This window comes from Pelodiscus sinensis, chromosome 2 (genome assembly GCF_049634645.1).
Source record: "Pelodiscus sinensis isolate JC-2024 chromosome 2, ASM4963464v1, whole genome shotgun sequence".
Taxonomy (NCBI): domain Eukaryota; kingdom Metazoa; phylum Chordata; order Testudines; family Trionychidae; genus Pelodiscus; species Pelodiscus sinensis.
The window spans coordinates 241,966,530-241,987,995 of record NC_134712.1 but is presented as its reverse complement, the minus strand read 5'-3'; the positions used below and the strand labels follow the sequence as shown (position 1 = coordinate 241,987,995).

General features: G+C 42.2%; 1 protein-coding gene across 2 annotated transcripts in view; it reads right to left on the bottom strand.

Annotated features, from left to right (window-relative positions):
* Nucleotides 1–21,466, bottom strand: part of PAXIP1 (PAX interacting protein 1) — a 96,600-nt gene that overhangs the window by 23,392 nt on the left and 51,742 nt on the right. For both annotated transcript variants that reach the window (XR_012902118.1, XM_075922770.1), the window contains exons 11-14: nt 13,005–13,126; nt 12,213–12,397; nt 12,010–12,053; nt 9,044–9,111 (exon numbers count right to left, since the gene is read on the bottom strand). Coding sequence is in view for 1 of the 2 variants with exons in the window: in XM_075922770.1 (XP_075778885.1) it covers nt 9,044–9,111; nt 12,010–12,053; nt 12,213–12,397; nt 13,005–13,126 (419 nt within the window). In the remaining variant the exon portion in view is untranslated. The remainder of the gene's footprint in view (nt 1–9,043; nt 9,112–12,009; nt 12,054–12,212; nt 12,398–13,004; nt 13,127–21,466) is intronic.

The window sequence follows — 21,466 nt, the reverse complement described above, 5'->3', positions numbered from 1 at the left end:
AGAGTTTCCCTGGTGGTGCCCAGAGTGGCCACCAGGGAAAGCTGGGGAGGGCTAGCCTCCCACTAGTTCGAATTAAGTGGCTACACAGCCCTTAATTCGAACTAGTTAATTCGAACTAGGCGTTAGTCCTCGTGGAATGAGGTTTACCTAGTTCGAATTAAGCACTCCACTAGTTCGAATTAAGTTCGAACTAGCAGTTCGCGTGTGTAGCGCCTATCAAAGTTAATTCGAACCAACGGCTGTTAGTTCGAATTAACTTTGTAGTGTAGACATACCCAGACTGAGCATGGTCTTGACAAAGTGGAGGTCAAACTTTCTCCAAAAAAACTTAAGCTGAAGTGCTTTTCCAAAATCCCTGGCTGCTTTATTTATTTATACTTTTAAAGTTAAAACATTTCGCCACTATAAATTAACATAAACTACACAATGAATGGGAGAATGATTTCCTAAAGAATAATCATCAATGTCCAAACAAGCATCCAGCATGATTTTAATCTTAAGAGTCAAGCATTTATATTACATGGGAACTTATTGTTTGTGCCATAAATGCTACTAAACCTTTAGAAGTCTCTGCTCAATTCCTGCAGTTTAAGTGAAGAAATCTCTCACAAAACGATGTAGACTCTGATTCATGAAAGGCTCATGAATTCACTTACTAGTTTATTTAAAAGAGGTCTTTGCAACTATTAAGTTTTATGTGAAGAGGAGGCTACTCACCTGTGCAGTAGCTGACATTCTTCGAGATGAATGTCCCTGTGGGTGTTCCATATCAGGTCAGTTAGCTACTGCCATGCCAAAGATCGGAGTCTTCAGAGCAGTGTCCCCGGGGACGCACACACTTGAGTCTCGAGCCGTGCGCTCCTACTGTGCAGGCTCTACTCACTCCGCTAGTTCCTTCTCTACCTCAAAGAAACACCAGTTGAAGAGGCCGAAGTAGAGGGGAGGAAGAGAAGGTAGTGGAGCACCCACGGGGACAGTCATCTCGGAGAACGTCTATTTCTGCACAGGTGAATAACCTCCTCCTCTTTGAGAACGATATCCCTGTGAGTGCTCCACATCAGGTGACTATAAAGCTGTATGATTCAAGGAAGCAGGGACTTTGGATCTGACATGAAGGCGGTGGAGAGGACTACCTAGGGACTTCTCTCTGAACTTAAATTTCCCAGAGTAAGTGCACAGTGTTTTGCGAATGTCTAGTCCAATGCCCACATAGCAGCTCGGGAAATATCCACTTTGGAACCCTTGTGTAGGAATGCTACTGAGGTAGACATGGCTCTAGTGGAATGTGCCTGGATATTTGTCGGAGGATTGGTATTGGACAGTATAAACAGAATCTGATACAGTCCAAAATTCAATTGGAAAGTTTCTGTGATTAGATGGTTTGACCTTTATTATAGTTTGTTATGGAAACGAACTGCCAAGGAGAAGACCTGAATGGCTTAGTGCGGTACAAATAGAAAGTGCTCTGTGTAAATCAAATGTGTGCATCTTTGATTCAAATGAGTTAGCATGGGACTTGGGAAAGAACTTGGGTAAGTTTATCAGCTGGTTGAGATGATCGTATTTTAGGTAGGAATTTGGGATGGGTGCATAATGTCACTTTATCCTTGTAAAAGGTTGTGTATGGAGGATCTGCCATAAATGCTGCAATTGTAACTACTTGTCTCGCTGACGTGATAGATATGAGGAATACTGTTTTCACAGGTAAGTACAGTAAAGAGCTGGTAGCCATGGGGTGGAAAGGAGGGTGTGTAAGTGCATTCAACACCAGACGCAGGTCCCAAGGCACTGATGATGGAACCACCTCTGGATAAAGTGTTTGTAAGTCTTTCAGGAATCTTTTGGTGACAGGATGTGAAAAAATTGAAAAGTTGTCTATCTTGAGGTGAAAGGTTATTATAGCAGCCAGGTAGACCTTGACAGAGCTTACAGAAAGCTCTGATTGTTTAAGGTGCAGCAAGTCACCAGGTCCTGATGAAATGCATCCCAGGATACTCAAGGAGCTGATAGAGGAGGTATCTGAGCCTTTAGCTATGATTTTTGAAAAATCATGGCAGACAGGGGAGATTCCAGAAGACTGGAAAGGGGCAAATATTGTGCCCATCTATAAAAAGGGGAATAAGAACAACCCAGGAAACTACAGACCGGTCAGTTTAACGTCTGTCCCAGGGAAGATAATGGAGCAGGTAATTAAGGAAATCATATGCAAACACTTGGAAGGTAATAAAGTGATAGGGAATAGCCAGCATGGGTTTGTGAAGAACAAGTCATGCCAAACTAATCTGATAGCTTTCTTTGATAGGATAACGAGCCTTGTGGATAAGGGAGAAGCGGTGGATGTCATATACCTAGACTTTAGTAAGGCATTTGATACGGTCTCGAATGATATTCTTATTGACAAACTAGGCAAATATAACTCAGATAGGGCCACGATAAGGTGGGTGCATAATTGGCTGGATAACCGTAGTCAGAGAGTTGTTGTTAACGGTGCTAAATCCTGCTGGAAAGGGATAACAAGTGGAGTTCCGCAAGGGTCTGTTTTGGGACCCGTACTGTTCAATATCTTCATCAATGATGTAGATATTGGGATAGAGAGTACGCTTATTAAGTTTGCAGATGATACCAAACTGGGTGAGGTTGCAACTTCTTTGGAGGATAGGGACATAATTCAAAATGACCTTAGCAAGTTAGAGAAATGGTCAGAGGTAAACAGGATGAGGTTTAATAAAGAGAAATGCAAAGTGCTCCACTTAGGAAGGAACAATCAGTTCCATACATACAAGATGGGAAGCAACTGTCTAGGAAGGAGCATGGCGGAAAGGGATCTAGGGGTCATAGTGGACCACAAGTTGAATATGAGTCAACAGTGTGATGCTGTTGCAAAAAAAGCAAATATGATTCTAGGTTGTATCAACAGGTGTGTTGTAAGCAAAACTCGTGAAGTCATTCTGCCGCTCTACTCTGCACTAGTTAGGCCTCAGCTGGAGTACTGTGTCCAGTTCTGGGCGCCACATTTCAAGAAAGATGTGGAGAAATTGGAAAAGGTACAGAGAAGAGCAACGAGAATGATTAAAGGTTTAGAGAACATGACCTATGAAGCCAGGCTTCATGAACTGGGCTTGTTTAGTTTGGAAAAAAGAAGATTAAGGGGGGACATGATAGCGGTTTTCAAATACCTAAAAGGGTGTCACAAGTAGGAAGGAGAAAATTTGTTCCTCTTGCTTACTGAGGACAGGACAAGGAGTAATGGGCTTAAAATGCAGCAAGGGAGGTTTAGATTGGACATTAGGAAAAAATTCCTAACTGTCAGGGTGGTCAAATATTGGAATAAATTGCCAAGGGAGGTGGTGGAAACTCCCTCTCTGGAGATATTTAAGAACAGGTTAGACAGACATCTGTCAGGGATGGTGTAGACGGAGCTTGGTCCTGCCTTGAGGGCGGGGGGCTGGACTCGATGACCTCTCGAGGTCCCTTCCAGTCCTATTATTCTATGATGATTCTAAGTACTCAAGGAGAGGGGTATAGAAGCTGTAGATGGGGCGACTTGATGGTCTGAGCACCATAAGGAAAATCTCTTCTGTTTTTGAGTGTATGTCTTGCAGATATCCTGAGCTCTGCTATGAAGTAATACCTATTGTACCTGTTGCGAACATTCTAGTTCTTGTGCAGAGAACCATAGAGGTACCATGCTTTTAGGTGAAGCATGTGCAGGTTGGAATGGATGGTTTGAACTCCCTGTTGGAAGAGGAGATCTGGGGTCTGCAGCAGGGGGATTGGAGGAGTGCGGAACATCCTGGTCAGGAAGGGAAACCAGGGTTGCCATGGCCATGATGGGGCTATGAATATTACTCATGCATTGTCCGTCCTCACTGTGTACAACCACGTTAAGGAGAGATATAGGAGTGAAGGCATACAGAAGGTGAGAGGACCAACTAAATAGGAAGGCATCACCCATGGATCCTTTCCCCATTCCCGCTATGGAACAGAAAAGGTAACATTTCTTGTTGGTTCGAGTAGAGAAAAAGTCTATGATGGGATGACCCCGCTGATGGAAGATCCACGAAAGAATGTCCTGGTTGATTTGCCACTTGTATTCAGTAGGAAGGGCTCTGCTGAGGATGTCGGATGTAGTATTTAGGTCACCTGGAATATGGAAGGCAGTGATTTTTATTCCGGGCTTTAGAGCACTGGTTCCAGATGGTCATGGATTCTGTGCATAAAGCGTATGATCGGGCTCCACCCTGGTGATTTATATAAAACATAGCCGCTACATTGCTGGTATACACTCTGACCTGATTGCTGGTAATAAACGGAAGGAATCGTTCACATGCGTACCTTACAGCTCGAAGCTCCAGGATGTTTATATGTGGGTTCCTTTCTGTGTTGGACCACAGTTCCTGAGCCATGTGATGTTGTTAAGTGTGCTCCCCATCCCATGAGGGAGGAATCTGTAGTTATGGTATAAGGAATGGGATGCTGAAATAGGTTCTCTGGAACTGTCCACCAGTGGAGTGACTGTTTTACTGTTGTGGGGAGGGACAGGGATTTGGATGGGGGATATACATTGGTTTTGTTCATGCACTTGAGCCAACCTTGCAGACATCGCATGTATAGGCATGTGTTGATTACTACAAAATTGCATGCAGCCATGTGGCCTAGTAGCTGGAGGCAGTCATGAGCCATAACTTTGGAGCTGGACTATAGTTTGTGTACCCACTCCACTAATTTGTGAAATTGCTCTGTGGGAAGCAAGGTAATGGCCTGCATGGAATCCAGGTGAGCTCCTATGAATTGTATTTTCTGTGTACAGAGCAAAGTGGATTTTATTTCATTTATTTGCAAGCCAAGAGTTTTGAAGACGAGCATGGAGATGGACATGCTATGATGAGACTCAAGCTCAGAGCAAGCTTTGAGGAGACAGTGGTCTAGATAAGGGAATATAATGACATTTTGTTTTCTTAAGCAGGCATTTACTACAGTGAGTACTTTCGAAAACACCCTTGGAGCAGAGGATAGTTTAAATGGTAAAACCTTGTATTGGCAGTGTTTTGAACCCAGAACAAATTGAAGAAAGGGTCTATGAGCTGGATGGGTAGATACGTGAAAGTATGCGTCTTGCAAGTCAAGGGAAGAAAACCAGTTGCCCTGTTCCAAGGCTGGGATAATGGTAGCAAGCATTACCATCTCGAACCTCTGTCTTTTTCTACAAATTTATTCAATGCTCGCCATCCACCTGACTTCTCTGTGAGGAAATAATTATAATAAAATCCTTTCCTGGTAAACTGTGGTAGAACTATCTTTATTGCTTCTAAATGTAGGGGATGTTGTACTTCCTGTTGGAGAAGTATCTCGTGAGAGTGGTCCCTGAAGAGGGATGGAATAGTGGGGTGAAAAAAGGGGGTATGTACTTAAAGGGAATAGTGCATCATGTTTGATTATCTGAAGTTATGTGTAACCAGTTCTGATAGAACTTACATGATAGAACAGAAGACGATGGTGTTGAAAGATGGTGGCATTGGAATAAGCGAGTGGCTCTTTCAACCCTCAAATTGTTGCTCAAATTTTCTTATTGGATTGTTGTAGTTGTTGCATGTTACTAGATAGTGGATACCATCATTGGGCTCTATTTCTGTTATGGTGGTGTTGTTGCTGATCCTGTCTGGGGTAATACTGGGTGTACTGCGGGTATCTTGGTCTAGGGTATGGTTGATACATAAACTGTCTTCTTCTAGGTGCCAAGATGTGGATGCTGAGGGACCTGAGGGTCGCCCTAGAGTCCTTCACTGAATGCAGCACGTCACTGGTGTTAGTTGTGAACTGTTTCTCGCTGTCAAATGGGAGATCTTCAACATGGATCTCCCTAGGAAAGGAGGCAAAATTAAACCAACAAGCTCGCCTCATGATGACAGCAATAGCTGTAGATTATAAGGCAGTATTGGCAATATCTAAGGCTGCCTGTAAGGCTGTCCTGGAAATCATATGCTCTTCTGAGACTACCACTTTATACTGTTCTTTCTTAGCTGCTGGTATGTCAGCAATAAAGTCATTGAGCTTTGAATAATTTCTGTGATCGTATTTACTTAACAGGGCTGCATAGTTAGCAACTCTGAACTGCAGTATAGAGGACATGTAAACTTTGCAACTGAATAAGTCCAGTCTTTTGCTATCATGGTCAGAAGTTGTGGATCTGAAGTAGTGTTGTTTATTTTTCTGGGGGGCAGCTTCCACCACAAGTGAACTGGGTACTGGATGGGTAAAAAGGAACTCATATTCTTTAGGTGGGATGTAGTATTTTTTGTCTGCTCTCTTGCATGTGGGTGTAGCCATGGCAGGTGTTTGCCATATGGTTTTGGCCGGTTCCATGATTGTAGGGTTGATAGGTAGGGCTATTTTAGAGGAAGTTACAGATTGTAAAATGTCAGTTTGTGCTGGTTCTCAACAACCTCCTGTAATGGGATGTTAGCTCTGCAGAGACCGACTTAAAAAGATCTTAGAAGTGTGAGAATTCAACAGGAGTAGTTGGTGGAGGGGGCATGATGGCTTCATCAGGTGAGGAAGAGTTATTTGTATCCAGAGACATGTCAGGAGATGGGTCACTGTGATCATCATCTATATCCTGCTGACACTGAAGAGATGGTGATTGTGGTGGGGGAAAATGTTGAGGTATGCTATAATATTTCTTAGGGTGCTGGGGTTTATGTCGGGAGTGCCATGAGTTTCAGTATTGCCAGTGAAGGTAAGGTATTGGGGGTGGCGTCCACGGGTCTCCATGCCAGGGTGGCATGTCTCTGCTCTGTGTATGGTGGATGGGTTCTGGCAAAGTAGATGGAAAGATCTGTGGCGGGAGGGGGGAGGGGGAATTGTGTGGAGAGAATACCACATGCACCTCCTTGTCGGAGTCACTTAAGAATCATTCTAGCAAGAGTGTCTGTTGCATGCCACAATGCTAGCAGAGTGGTCAGTGCCAAGGGTGAATTAAAAGTCAATGAGTTGATCAAATCTCTGTGGTGCATGTGTTGCTAAGCCGGTGTTGATGGTGCTGTAGTAGGTAGCACTGAAGCGATTTGTGGTGCCAGATGCATTCTCAGCACCGAGCGCACTGGTGAATGTTGTTGGTGCTGCTACAGTGCCGGGGGCCAGCATGGAAGTTGTGCTCAGCACTGGGATTACTTGTGATGCTGATGAGGCATACTCAGTGCCAGGTGGAGGCAGGCAACTTGAAGGCTGTGGCCTTGGTGCAAGTTTTCAAGGGACCCGCTCCTGTGGTGATGCCGGTGGTGCCGGAGACACCTAGTGCATCATAGGTACTAAAGCGCAGAGCTGCAGCTGTTCTCGGCACCGAGGTCATCAGCGAGTGCCTAGTGCCAGAGGTTCCTGAAGCAATGAAGAAACTTGCTTTTTTGTGCGTTTTTCTCTTTACGTGCCTAAGAGGTTTCCGAGTCTTGCCTTGGGTCAGAGGCAGGGCGTAGTGATTTCTCGAGCAGTATGAGCTTACACCATAAGTCTCTGTCGTGGCGAGCTCTTGTTTTTAATTTCATGCAACGGGGGCCTTCCCGAGGTAGCCAACACATTGTGTATGTCCTAAGACATCAGAATGGTGTCATTGTAAGAGATGCAATGCTTAAATCCTGGTGAGCCAGGCATAATGCTAAGCTAACAAACAGCCAACTGAGGAAAAACCGGAGGAAACAAAATCTTTTTTTTTAAAAGGAAAAAGAAACTATTAACTACTAACTATTAACTAACTAACTGGGGAAAACAACGTCCAACAAGAGGGTTACTTATCTAAATGCGGAACAAAGTGAGGAACACTGCTGAGCTCTGGCTCTGTCTGGAGGTGGTAGAGAAGGAACTGGGGGGAGAGGTGCCTCATGCATGCATGATGCCTGCACACTAGGAGCACACAACTCGTGACTTGCGCATGCATGGCCCCAGGGACACTACTCTGAAGACTCCTATGCTCGGTGTGGTGGAGCACCTACCTGATGTATAATATCCACGGGGACATCTCTTGAAGAATATGTTGTTTCCATTTCACTTTCTTTTGTCCATTCTCTTTTTCCCTCACAACTTTTTCTATGTTCTCTTTATTCCTTTGTCTTTTTTCAGCTTTGCTTTTTATTTTTTACTTCCATGTTTTCCTCCCTTTTTCTCATTTCCTCTCACTGTCTCTATTTTCTTACTTTTACCTGTTTGTGAAACCTCCCCCCTGCCAATTTCTCCACATTCCTGGGGATGATCTCCTTTTTTCCCCACTCCTCTACTGCATAGTTGGCAATGTGTAGAAATTTTTGCAAGATACAACCATCTCAATAAGGGCTAGTTCCAGGCTGACAGCTAATGGACAGTTAAGTCTTCTTTACTATATATTTTAGAAACGTGCATCTGTCTGTCTGACCGTTTGTAGGTCCATTTATTCAAGAACACCTCCTAAGCAGTAAGATTCGCCAAATTTGTTATGCAGCTTCCTCTTACCATAACTTAAAGCAAGGGTTTGGTTGTGCCAGGACAATGGGATGTGCCTAGAATTCATTTTTTTCTCATAAAATGGAAAGGAAATGGGTAGAAGGGAGTTATTCTACAGAATGACCACAGGGGAGCAACAAAAGGGGATAGGCGGTGAAAATTACAGCTATAACCCCATTGGCAAGGGGCAGAGGTGGAGAAAAGGACAGCTATCTACTATACATTTCAGATGTTTGTGTGCCTGTTTGTCTGTCAGTCTGTCTCGCAGCTGCGGGACATGCATCCCTGCTGCGGCTGTGCCTGCTGGAGTTGCAGTGGCTATGGAGAGGCACTTCTCACCTGGCCCCAAGCTGCTGCAGTAAGAGAGGGCTGGCGCAGTCCCCTCTTCCTGGGGCAGCCTGCATACTGAACTTCTCATCCCCAGAGCAATGATTTAAATGAAGAAAAATAAAACTTATTTGAGATAAGAACCCAAGCAACGCTGGATAAATATTCTAGTTTTTTATAACAAAGAAAACAGAAACCTGTGCAAAAGGAAGATAATGAGCTGTTGTCACTGGTAGCCAATTACTCTCACCTTGCTCGTTTTGAAGAAGACTGAAGACTTGATTCATTTTGCTTTGGTTTCAGGGGCAATCTCACACCCTGCAATTAGACCACCATACATTTGTGTCTGAAGTAAGCACAAACTTTCTGATTAGACATCCTAGTTTTTTTTGTTTTACAATAAAACCTTTAACTACTATATTTTAAAATGTAAAGTATGTGAAGACAATTAAATCGATGTGTACAGGTTGAACCTCTCTAATCTAGCGCCCCTGGAACCTGACTGGTGCTGAATCAGAGAATTTGCCAAACCATGGGAGGTCAATATTGTCTAGCAGCATTACCAACACTTCTTCTGCTTACTGGTCTCGACATTTAGAGGTAAATTAGAGCTAAATAACAGCACAGAACACTGAGAGCCAGGACTGGTGGCTGTAAACTAACTTTATGAGACTGCAGGAAACTTGGCTACACCTCTAATAAGTAGACATGCAACTGACTAAAAATCATGCCGAACTGTGGATGTTGCCGAACCAGAGAGTACTGGATTAGAGAGGTTCAACCTGTAGATGAAAAATACATAGTAACACAAGGCTACATTCTAGCTGGCAACCTAGAATGAAGGTTGCATACCTACTGCTGCATACTTAGTCAGTCAGTTCCTCCATAAATATTTTTGTAAGTACTAAACAGTACAGACACACAAGACTATATGTCTAAATGTCTTTAAAATTCCATTTGAAAACTGGAAGATGGCACCAGGCTTAAGGTTTTGTCCTTTTATACTGGGTTTGTGCTTTAAAAAAGAAATGTAAAATATTTTGACATCTAAAAAAATAGCTTATATGATCTTTAGTAATCAAGAGTACATGAATAAGGCCGAGATAAATAAACCAGAACATAAAAGATAAGGCAAACATTCTGTGTGCAATGTGAGATTTTCTCTAAATGCCATCTGTTGTACAATTGAACTATATTTTCATTGGTTCTAGAGATGTTAAAATGTATTTATTTTGATAAATATGACAATTTCAGCAGTTACATGTTTACACATGGGGGAGCAGGGAGGTGGCTACCTGAATGTATCAACTGCCACGGAGCCAGCTGCCCTTCCTTCTCTTGCACTGCTGCCTCTGTATTAGAGGCAGCAGCACCTGTGACTCCCCATGAGAGTCAGCTCCCGCCTGTCCATCCACTGCTGCCTCTTAAAAGCTGGCTCCCTGCGTGTACCGGCTCCTGCTTGCCCCTGCCCACGCTGCTGCTCCCAGGAGCTAGCACATGCGAGGAGCCTGCTTAAAAGCCAGCTCCCTGCTTGCGCAACTGCCTCTCATACAGAGGCAGCAGCACGGGTGGCGGGGGGAGGAGGCTGCGTTTACACAATCACATTCCTAGAACATATGAATGGCCATACTGGGTCAGACCAAAGGTCCATCTAGCCCAATATCCTGTCTTACGACAGTGGCCAATGCCAGATGTCCCAGAGGGAGTGAACAGAAACAGGCAATCATCAAGTGATCCCTCTCCTGTCATCCATTTCCAGCCCCTGACAAACAGAGGCTGGGGACACCCTTCCTACCCATTCTGGATAATTGGTTCCTAATTGGTTCAAACTCAAATTTGCATTAAATTAAGTCACACTTTGGAAAACTGTTATAAGAATGACCTGGAGATGGCTAGAGAAATCCTAGTCTAAAAACATTCTAGGTGATAAAACAGCTAATGTGTCACTGTTTTTACACACTGACAAAAATAAGGAAATTTAGAGTGGAAGTTGTCACTTCAACCTTCATTTCTGTATTTACCTTAGGTCTTAAAAATAAAATAAAATAATTTATACATATATTACAGTAAGGATTGCAATAAGTAGAAAATGTGAGGCAAATGTGAAATAGTCATTAGGGATGTAAGCGACTAAACGACTTGTCGCTTCCCCCTCCTTTCTGCCTCTATCAGAAAGAGGCAGCAAGGGGGAAGGTAGAAGTAGGGGTGCTGGGGGGAGCCAGCTTAAAAGCCATTTCTGCCAGCTCCATGGGAGGGGGCAGGAGCACAGCGGCGGCGTTCCACCTTTGAAATGTAGAAGAGTCCCAGCTGGGGCTCTTCTACATTTCAAAGCAGAAGCGCTACATGGAGCCTGGGGCCCGCAGGGAACTCCCTGCTGGCCCTGGGCTCCATGTGGCACCTCAATCTTTGAAATGCACAAGATCCCTACTGGGACTCTTCTACATTTCAAAGCAGAACCTTTAAGTCCCCCCACTGGCCCCAGGCTCCATGAATCATTTCAATCTTTTAAATGCTCAAGAGCCCCTGTTGAGCAGGCTGATGCTTCATTTCAATCGGAAGTGCCCTTATCAACTAATCACATAAGTCAATGGAAATTCCATCAACCATTCGAGTAGTTGATTAATCTAATTTTAACATTCCCTAATAGTCATTCTAAATTTCTTGCTTTTGTCAATTTAGACTATAGTCTTAGTATATTTTATGAATTTAACAATATTCTTAAATAAGATTACAAAAGCCTTTCACTTGGTACCAAATCTATGGTTTTGGGGAACTGACATCATGAATTCATAACAGTATTTGAAACCCTCTGAATATAACAACTGAATTTTATGCAGTATAAATATTATGCCTTAAGGATAGATTTTCAAAAATGGCTAACGATTGTGGCTGTCCAACCTGAAAAGTCTTAAAAGATGCCTCAGTTTCAAGAAAATGCTGAATACTGACCCTCTGAAAATCATACCCCTTTAAGAAGTCTCATCTGGTCACCCAAAACTGCTTGGATTTTGCAAACTGATTTTTTTTCTTTTTCTACTGACCCTGAAGCATGAAAATAAATTGATACAGAGAACATTATCAAATACAGCAATAAAGCTTTTTATTATTATTATTATTATGCCCATGCCGATGTTCATCTATTCACTCATACATGGATAGAACAAAGCCCTAGTGATAACTATTTGAAAACACAAGTGGAAGAATAAGTCAACATACCATTAGAAGCTCTGGTGATACCTTTAATGGTACTCTCCAAGCATCTACAAGAAGTGAGGGGGAAAAAACATATAGGATTGTGTGAATAATTTATTGTAAAAAAGAGATGACACAGTCCAACATGACTGAGTACAGTTATAACTTTTTCCAGTAGACTAATCTCTATAGTTTACAGGATATTATGAATAAAAATTCCTACTTACCCAGGAGGTTTAGAACTAGATGCTGAGTAGGAGAAAGTGGGTCTTGCAGATTGAACACTGTATATCGGCTATGCTGAATCTGCCGTAATGCTTCAAAATTGCCAAGCAATATATCACAAAGCCACTGTGCATTTACACACGGTATCCTCCATTCTTTGGCTTTCTCATACTTTAAACCAGCAGGCCTTATTGTGCAGAGGGAAAAAGAAAATATGTACATTAATAAAAATACACTTCTTTTGGTAAGTTCTAGAATACCAACATTCTCTTCTCAGCTTACCCTGTGGATTGTTTTATTGGTAATTGCAGCTAAGTGCTTTTCCAAAAGAGATATTTTTGCCATGCATGTGACTGCTTAGTGAGCGAGACTGTCTGCCCAGAACAGAAAGTCTAAAATGTCTCCAGTTGGAGACCTTTTAACCAATCAATATTAAGTAGCATTTTACTTATAAATGGCCTAATAACTGTATCCTCTCTTAAAAAGAAATAACTTTACACTTAATGGTTCAAAAATGAGCTTTCTAAACTCAGAGGTAAAAAATTGTAATTACTGAAATATAACAGGATTTAGTAATACAATTCATGAAACTACGCATCCATCCCTACTGCAGCTGTTCAGATCACTCCAAGAAAACATTAATTAAAAATTGAGTGCCTTTATCATGAAATAGCTATAAATGAGTAACATTTATACAAGTAGCAAGAAAGTAACTCTATAACCAAGAATAGTTTTGTAGCTGAACTGGCAATATGTTATTGAAGATGTGAACGCTGTTGAGATAAACCACTTACTCTTTACAGATGAGAACTGTGTTGCTGCGACACAGATAGCCTGTGTATTTGGCCCCTGCTAGGTAAGCCATTAGTTTGAGGTCATCTCTGTCACTATCAACAAATCCTGTCACTGAGATAATCTATTGTAGAAAAGAGTAAGAGTTACAGATGATGATGATCACAAATGAATAAATAAATAATAATTAAATAAATAAATAATAAACTATGCAGTATTTACACAGATGAACACTCAAATTATAAATAAATAGATTATTCGTCTCTAGCCTGGTGAACTTGTTAGTAGGTCTCAATTAAATGGAAGTCACAGTAACTGGTAGCCATGTGAGACTGTATCTGCAGACTATGCCCAATATTTAATCCCAAATAAATGTGTTAAGTCTTTAAAGTGTCACAGGACTCCTCTTTGTTTCACTGTAACGGGAACTTATTTGAGATGTGTGGTCCCTATCTGTATTCCATTCGTGGGTACACAGGCATACCATGCAACCAAGCCCAGAGATTTGAACAAGCAGTATCTGCTGGACTGCACCTGCACATTAGGTCTCCTCAGACTACTGAGTGAGGATATAAGAGGCAGTGAGGGTGGATCCCCCTGCCCCCCAGTTCCCCTTCTTATCGTGACTCTAACCAGATCCAACTCAGAGGAATAGAAAACAGGTAGCAGAATATAGATAGGGACCACACATCTGAAAATCTCCATTTCTTTTTTGAGTGCTGGTCTCTATGTATATTCCACACGAGTAAATGGCAAGCAGTACTCGGGCTGAACAAAGTGTGAGGAGCCTAAAAGCAAAGATACTTTCAATATTGCAGATCCCATTGCTGCATCTGCAACAGAGGCCTGGACTAATGCATGATGTTTAGCAAATGTGTATGAAGCTCAAGGTGGCTGCTGTGCCAATGTTCTGCACTGGGAATTCCTGCACAGATGCTATAGTGGTGGCTTGTGCTCTTCTGTGGTTGGCTGCTACGCTGACGGGTGGGTGGCAGTATGTGAGTGAACCTGTAGCATTCAACAATGTAGCCAGAAACCCACTTAGAAATTCTCTGAGATGATATGGACTGACCTCAGGATCTCTCTGCAATTGCAATAGAGTACCTTAGTAACGCTCTGATTGGTCTGGTTCTTTGCAGGTAAAAAGACAGAGTACATCAAGGGAATGAAATCCCTTCTCTTGGGTAAAGTGTGGGGTTTTAGAAAAAAGGTAAGTGAATACACCGCTTGATGTGAAATTCAGAGATGACTCTAGAGAGAAACTTAGGGTGGAGGCTCTGAAAGACCTCTAGGGTGATCTGCCATGATGGCTCCCAGATTGCTGACTATTCTGGCCAAAGTGAGGACGATTAGAAATGGCACTTTCGTGGCCAGGAGACACACGAAGCATGTCAACAAGAGTTCTAACAGTGGTCTGGTGAATTCCAATCGCACAAGTTTAAGATTCTATAGTGGTACAGATTTAGTAACTTGCAGGAAGTTCTCAATTATTCTAGTGATAGAAATGTAGCCGTGTTAGTCTGGTGTAGCTGAAACAAAAAACAGGACTGTGTAGCACTTTAAAGACTAACAAGAAGGTTTATTAGGTGATGAGCTTTCGTGGGCCAGACCCACTTCCTCAGATCAAATAGTGGAAGAAAACTGTCAACCATTCTGTTCTGAAATTTGATTTGTCCTTTTCATATGTGTTAATTTTTTGGATTGTATTCTTTGGTATATATGGTTGTGCCAATTTTCTTCCAATATTTGATCTGAGGAATTGGGTCTGGCCCACAAAAGCTCATCACCTAATAAACCATCTTGTTAGTCTTTAAAGTGCTACAGAGTCCTGTTTTTTGTTTCAATTATTCTAGTTCAGGAATTGTGTCATAGTCAGGTGGATAAAAATAGAGTGTCTATCTACTGGAGGGAAGAAGGCACTAAAGGCTACATAGTGGGCTTGTAACAAGTCAATCAAAAGGGCAGACTTCTTTAGAGACAGAACATAATCTAAAACAATCAGGATGCTTGAAATGACTGGGTAAGACTGATTTTGCTGTACAAAGGTCGAGAAATGCTTCATTTAGCTAAAGAGCAGGTTCTAGTTAAATCTTTTCTAATCTGACTAATTGTAGCCTGAACCCAGGGAAGAGCAAGAGCATTCTACTTCCGATACACACACGAACACAAGGCTTAGAGATGGAGCAAGACCAGCTACACTTTATTTCTGCCCCATCTAGTATCAGGAGTTCTAGGAAGGTGTAGATTTTACTAGAGTGCAGGCTGACTTTCACACAGGGTGCTAGGAGAATGATGCCTGCCTTGTTGCAAGTATCTGTCTCAAGATCTGTGGAGGCAGGGGAACGGGAGGAGAGGTGTACCTGAAACTTTCCTATTATTTTAGATCAAGTATCACCTTGAAAATCATAGAATAGTGGGACTGGGAGGGACGGGTCATCTGCACTCATGGCATGACTAAGGATAGCTACACCATTTCTGGCAGGTGTTTGTCTAACCAGCTCTTAAAAATCTCCAATAATGGAGATTCCACAAAATCCCCAGGCAATTTATTCCAATGGCCAACCACCCTGACTGTTAGGAAGTTTCTCCTAATGTCCAACCTAAATCTCCCTTGCTACAATTTAAGCCCATTGCTTCTGGTCCTACCCTCAAAGGTTACAATGAACAATTTTTCTCTCTCCTCCATGTAACAACCTTTTATACACTAGAAAACAGGTATCACATCCCATCTCAGACTTCTCTTTTCCAAACTAAGCAAACTCAGTACTTTCAATCTTGCCTCACTGGTCATGTTTTCGAGATCTTTAAACATTTTTGTGGCTCAACTCTGGACTTTCTCCAATTTGTCCACATCTTTCCTGAAATGTGGCACCCAGAACTGGACACAGTACTCTAGCTGAAGCCTAATCAAGCACAGAGTAGAGCAGAAGAATTACTACTTGTGTCTTGCTTCCAACACTCTTGTTAATACATCCCAAAATTATATTTGCTTTTTTTTGCAACTGTATTATACAGATGACTCATATTTAGCTTGTGATCCATTATAGCCCCCAGATCCCTTTCCCGGGGGCTCTTGTACTTTTTAAAATGTAAGTACCCTCATGGAGCCTGGAGTCAGCGGGACTTCCTGCTGGCCCCAGGCTGCACACGGAGTTCCATATTCTCCTTTGAAATGTACAAGAACCCCCCTCTTGTACATTTCAAAGGAGGAATGTGGAAATACCTATCGACTAGTCGACAGAATTTCCATCGACTACTCAACTAGTAAATTACTCATTTGTTAACATCCTTAATCCTAATTACTTCAGACCCTTTCTCCAGTTTGTCCAGATCATTTTGAAATTTCATCTTTTCCTCCAAAGCACTTGCAATCCCTCCCAGCTTGGTATCATCTGGACTGGGAGATGGGTTGGAAATGGGGGGGACTACGGCCTATAATGGCAAGGAGAAAGGAGGGTCAGGGCACAACAGGGAGGCAAGATCAAATCAGTATCTTAGATGCCTATATACAAATGCGAGAAGTATGGGTAATAAGCAAGAAGAACTGGAATTGCTAACCAATAAATACAACTATGATATCATTGGTATTACAGAAACCTGGTGGGATGGGACGCATGATTGGAATATTGGTATGGAAGGGTACGGCTTGCTCAGGAAGGACAGACAGGGAAAAAAGGGAGGAGGGGTTGCCTTGTATATTAAAAATGTACACACTTGGACTGAAGTGGAGATGAACGTAGGAGATAGCTGTGTAGAGAGTCTCTGGGTTAAGCTAAAAGGGGTAAAAAACGAGGGTGATATCATGCTAGGAGTCTACTACAGGCCACCTAGCCAGGTGGAAGAGGTGGATGAGGCCTTTTTTAAACAATTAACAAAACTATCCAAAGCCCAAGATTTGGTGGTGATGGGGGACTTCAACTATCCAGACATATGTTGGGAAACTAACACAGCGAGGCACAGGCTATCCAATAAGTTTCTGGACTGCATTGGAGACAACTTTCTGTTTCAGAAGGTTGAAAAAGCTACCAGAGGAGAAGCTGTTCTGGATTTGGTTTTAACAAATAGGGAGGAACTAGTTGAGAACTTGAAAGTGGAAGACAGTATAGGGGACAGTGATCACGAAATAATAGAGTTCATGATCTTAAGGAAAGGTAGAAGGGAGACCAGCACAATTGAGGTTATGGATTTCAGGAAGGCAGATTTTGATAAGCTCAGAGAACTTGTAGGTAAGGTCCCATGGAAAGCAAGACTGAAGGGAAAAACAACTGAGGAGAGTTGGAAGTATTTCAAAGGGACGTTGTTAAGGGCCCAAAAGCAAACAATTCCGCTGTGTAGGAAAGATAGAAAATATGGCAAAAGACCAGCTTGGCTTAACAAGGAGATCTTGCATGATCTCAAAATAAAAAAGGAGTCATATAAAAAATGGAAACTAGGACAACTAACAAAGGATGAATATAGGCAAGCAACACGGGAATGCAGGGGCAAGATTAGAAAGGCAAAGGCACAAAATGAGATCAAACTAGCTACAGGCATAAAGGGAAACAAGAAGACCTTTTATAAATACATTAAAAGCAAGAGGAAGACCAAGGACAGGGTAGGCCCACTGCTTAGCGAGGAGGGAGAAGCAGTAACAGGGAACTTGGAAATGGCGGAGATGCTCAATGACTTCTTTGTTTCGGTCTTCACCGAGAAGTCTGGAGGTGTGCCTAACGTAGTGAATACCAGCAGAGAGAGGGTAAGTTTAGAAGATAGGATACACAAAGAACAAGTTAAAAATCACTTAGGAAAGTTAGATGTCAGCAAGTCACCAGGTCCTGATGAAATGCATCCCAGGATACTCAAGGAGCTGATAGAGGAGGTATCTGAGCCTTTAGCTATGATCTTTGAAAAATCATGGCAGACAGGGGAGATTCCAGAAGACTGGAAAAGGGCAAATATTGTGCCCATCTATAAAAAGGGGAATAAGAACAACCCAGGAAATTATAGACCGGTCAGTTTAACGTCTGTCCCAGGGAAGATAATGGAGCAGGTAATTAAGGAAATCGTATGCAAACACTTGGAAAGTAATAAAGTGATAGGGAATAGCCAGCATGGGTTTGTGAAGAACAAGTCATGCCAAACTAATCTGATAGCTTTCTTTGATAAGATAACGAGCCTTGTGGATAAGGGAGAAGCGGTGGATGTCATATACCTAGACTTTAGTAAGGCATTTGATACGGTCTCGCATGATATTCTTATTGATAAACTAGGCAAATATAACTTAGATAGGGCCACGATAAGGTGGGTGCATAATTGGCTGGATAACCGTAGTCAGAGAGTTGTTGTTAACGGTTCTAAATCCTGCTGGAAAGGGATAACAAGTGGAGTTCCTCAAGGGTCTGTTTTGGGACCCGTACTATTCAATATCTTCATCAATGATGTAGATATTGGGATAGAGAGTACGCTTATTAAGTTTGCAGATGATACCAAACTGGGTGGGGTTGCGACTTCTTTGGAGGATAGGGACATAATTCAAAATGACCTTAGCAAGTTAGAGAAATGGTCAGAGGTAAACAGGATGAGGTTTAATAAAGAGAAATGCAAAGTGCTCCACTTAGGAAGGAACAATCAGTTCCATACATACAAGATGGGAAGCGACTGTCTAGGAAGGAGCATGGCGGAAAGGGATCTAGGGGTCATAGTGGACCACAAGTTGAATATGAGTCAACAGTGTGATGCTGTTGCAAAAAAAGCAAATATGATTCTAGGTTGTATCAACAGGTGTGTTGTAAGCAAAACTCGTGAAGTCATTCTGCCTCTCTATTCTGCACTAGTTAGGCCTCAGCTGGAGTACTGTGTCCAGTTCTGGGCGCCACATTTCAAGAAAGATGTGGAGAAATTGGAAAGGGTACAGAGAAAAGCGACAAGAATGATTAAAGGTCTAGAGAACATGACCTATGAAGCCAGGCTTCATGAACTGGGCTTGTTTAGTTTGGAAAAAAGAAGATTAAGGGGGGACATGATAGCGGTTTTCAAATATCTAAAAGGGTGTCACAAGGAGGAAGGAGAAAATTTGTTCCTCTTGGTTTCTGAGGACAGGACAAGGAGTAATGGGTTTAAAGTGCAGCAAGGGAGGTTTAGATTGGACATTAGGAAAAAATTCCTAACTGTCAGGGTGGTCAAATATTGGAATAAATTGCCAAGGGAGGTGGTGGAATCTCCCTCTCTGGAGATATTTAAGAACAGGTTAGATAGACATCTGTCAGGGATGGTGTAGACGGAGCTTGGTCCTGCCTTGAGGGCGGGGGGCTGGACTCGATGACCTCTCGAGGTCCCTTCCAGTCCTATTATTCTATGATTCTATGATCTGCAAACTTTATAAGTGTATCAGTGTATGGCCTCTGGTTCCCCTGAAGCAATATAGCATTCCGCCTAGAAGTGCCTGCTGAGCATCTGTGAATACCCGGGAGGTATGCTGCCTGGAGAGGAATGTTGTGCCTGATGCACCAGTTCCAAGCCTGGCAGCTTCCATGAAAGGAGTAGAGAATTTGCTTTCTTTATTTGTTCATGTAGACCATACCATGACATCACTTGGATATGGAAGGCAAATATGAGTGGGAGGAAAGCCGTTCAAGTGAAGTGGCCTGCCCACAGTTCCAGTTATGTTGATGTGTTGTTTGACCTCCTGTGGGGTCCACGTGCCCTGTGCAGTGTGACTGTACAAGTGAGTGCTCTACCCAGAAGGAACGCGTCTGTTACAATGGAGTAATTAGAAGAGGGAGTAGAGAAGGGGGCTCCCATTCTTACTTATTCTACATTCAACCACCAACATTTCTCTTACTTCTTACGCCTCCATGCTGCAACTGCGGCACTGCAACTGTTCTCTCTTTCCCGGGGCCCTGAAGCTAGACTAATTTACACTAGGGGTGTGTCTACACAGCAAAGTTATTTCGGAATAATGGCTGTTATTATGAAATTACTGTGTGAGCGTCTACACAGCAATTCTGTTATTTCAAAATAATTTTGAAATTACAGCTGACTAATTCCAACTTCTGTAAACCTTATTCCACGAAGAATAACACCTTTTCCAAAATAGCTATGTCTAAATAAGGCATGTGTAGATGCTCCACTTCTGCTATTTCGATATAGCCCTTCACCACGGCCATTCTTCCTGGGGCTCTAAATCAAGATAGCATGTCTACACTGGGGAAGCCTGCCTCGGACTAATTTTGAGGCTTCCCTGCTGTGCAGACGTGCTATTTCAAAATAAGCTCTTTCTGAATAACTATTCCGAAATAGCTTATTCCAAAATAACTGTGCAGTATAGACATACCCTAGGAGCACAGCAGAAACATGGCTGTATCAGAATTTGGGAAGCACAAAAGATAACTTCAAGCTATTTTTGCTCCCCGATATATTCCCAGTCCAACTGCAGGACCACAATAACTGAGACTTTGGACCTTTGAGATTAATTTCTATACTGCAATGAAGTCAACAGTACTGACTGACTATTGATTTCTTGCTGTCTAACCTCTATGAAATCCTCAAAGTTTTCTATACTGAGAAAGCACTAAAGATTAAAAAATGGACTCATGATTAAAGTTTATTTTAACACCCTAATTCATAGCTTGCTTTTGCCTTTACACACCCTGCTTCAGGCATCCATGCAAAGATTAAATTCTGCTCATTGAAACATTTTCCCAACTTCATTGCCCAGATAGCAGAAAGGTATATTAGGGTGATGCTGCCTCTTGTACTATGTGCCACTCTTACTTGAATTGAAAATCTTCTCATAAAAGTTATGAGAACTGAAACTACTGGCTTTGGCCCCAATCGTACAAACATACCCACTGACTTCATACACAAATGTTTGAAGGACCAGGACTTGTATGGGCAAAGTTCAATGTCTTGTGGCTAGTTTTGCCATTAGTGTTAATGAAAGTGGTGTAACTAAATCCTCATCCAATGCAAGTATCAAAATCCAAGCTCTTGAGTTTATGAACTGTTAGTTAGCAGTCTAAGAACAGGCTTCATTATTATTTTTGGTCCTTCAGATGGAGACGTCCCAATTCTGAGCATTAAAAACCAAAACATACAAAATGCTAGAGTTGCAAGAACATCAACACCTATGAAGTTAGAGAAAAGTTATCATAGTCTAGTGATGTAAGAAAAGGGAATCTGAGTTCCAATATCATTTTTTGCTGTCCAATCTTGGACAACTTGCTTAATCTTTATGCCTCAATTTTTTCAAGTGTTAGAGAGAGAACTACTAAAGGGTATTGCAAGGCTTACTAATGCATAAAACACTTTGAAAAAAAAAGGCAAGTATACACTGTAGAAATTGTAACTACCATTTGTAAGAACAAGAGTAGAGCTTTTCTTTACATGTATCTGAAGCCAAATCCACCATTGGGAAAAGGAGACCACAGTTTACGTCTACTGGGTATTTTCTAGATACACATTAGACATTTACATGCTGCCATAA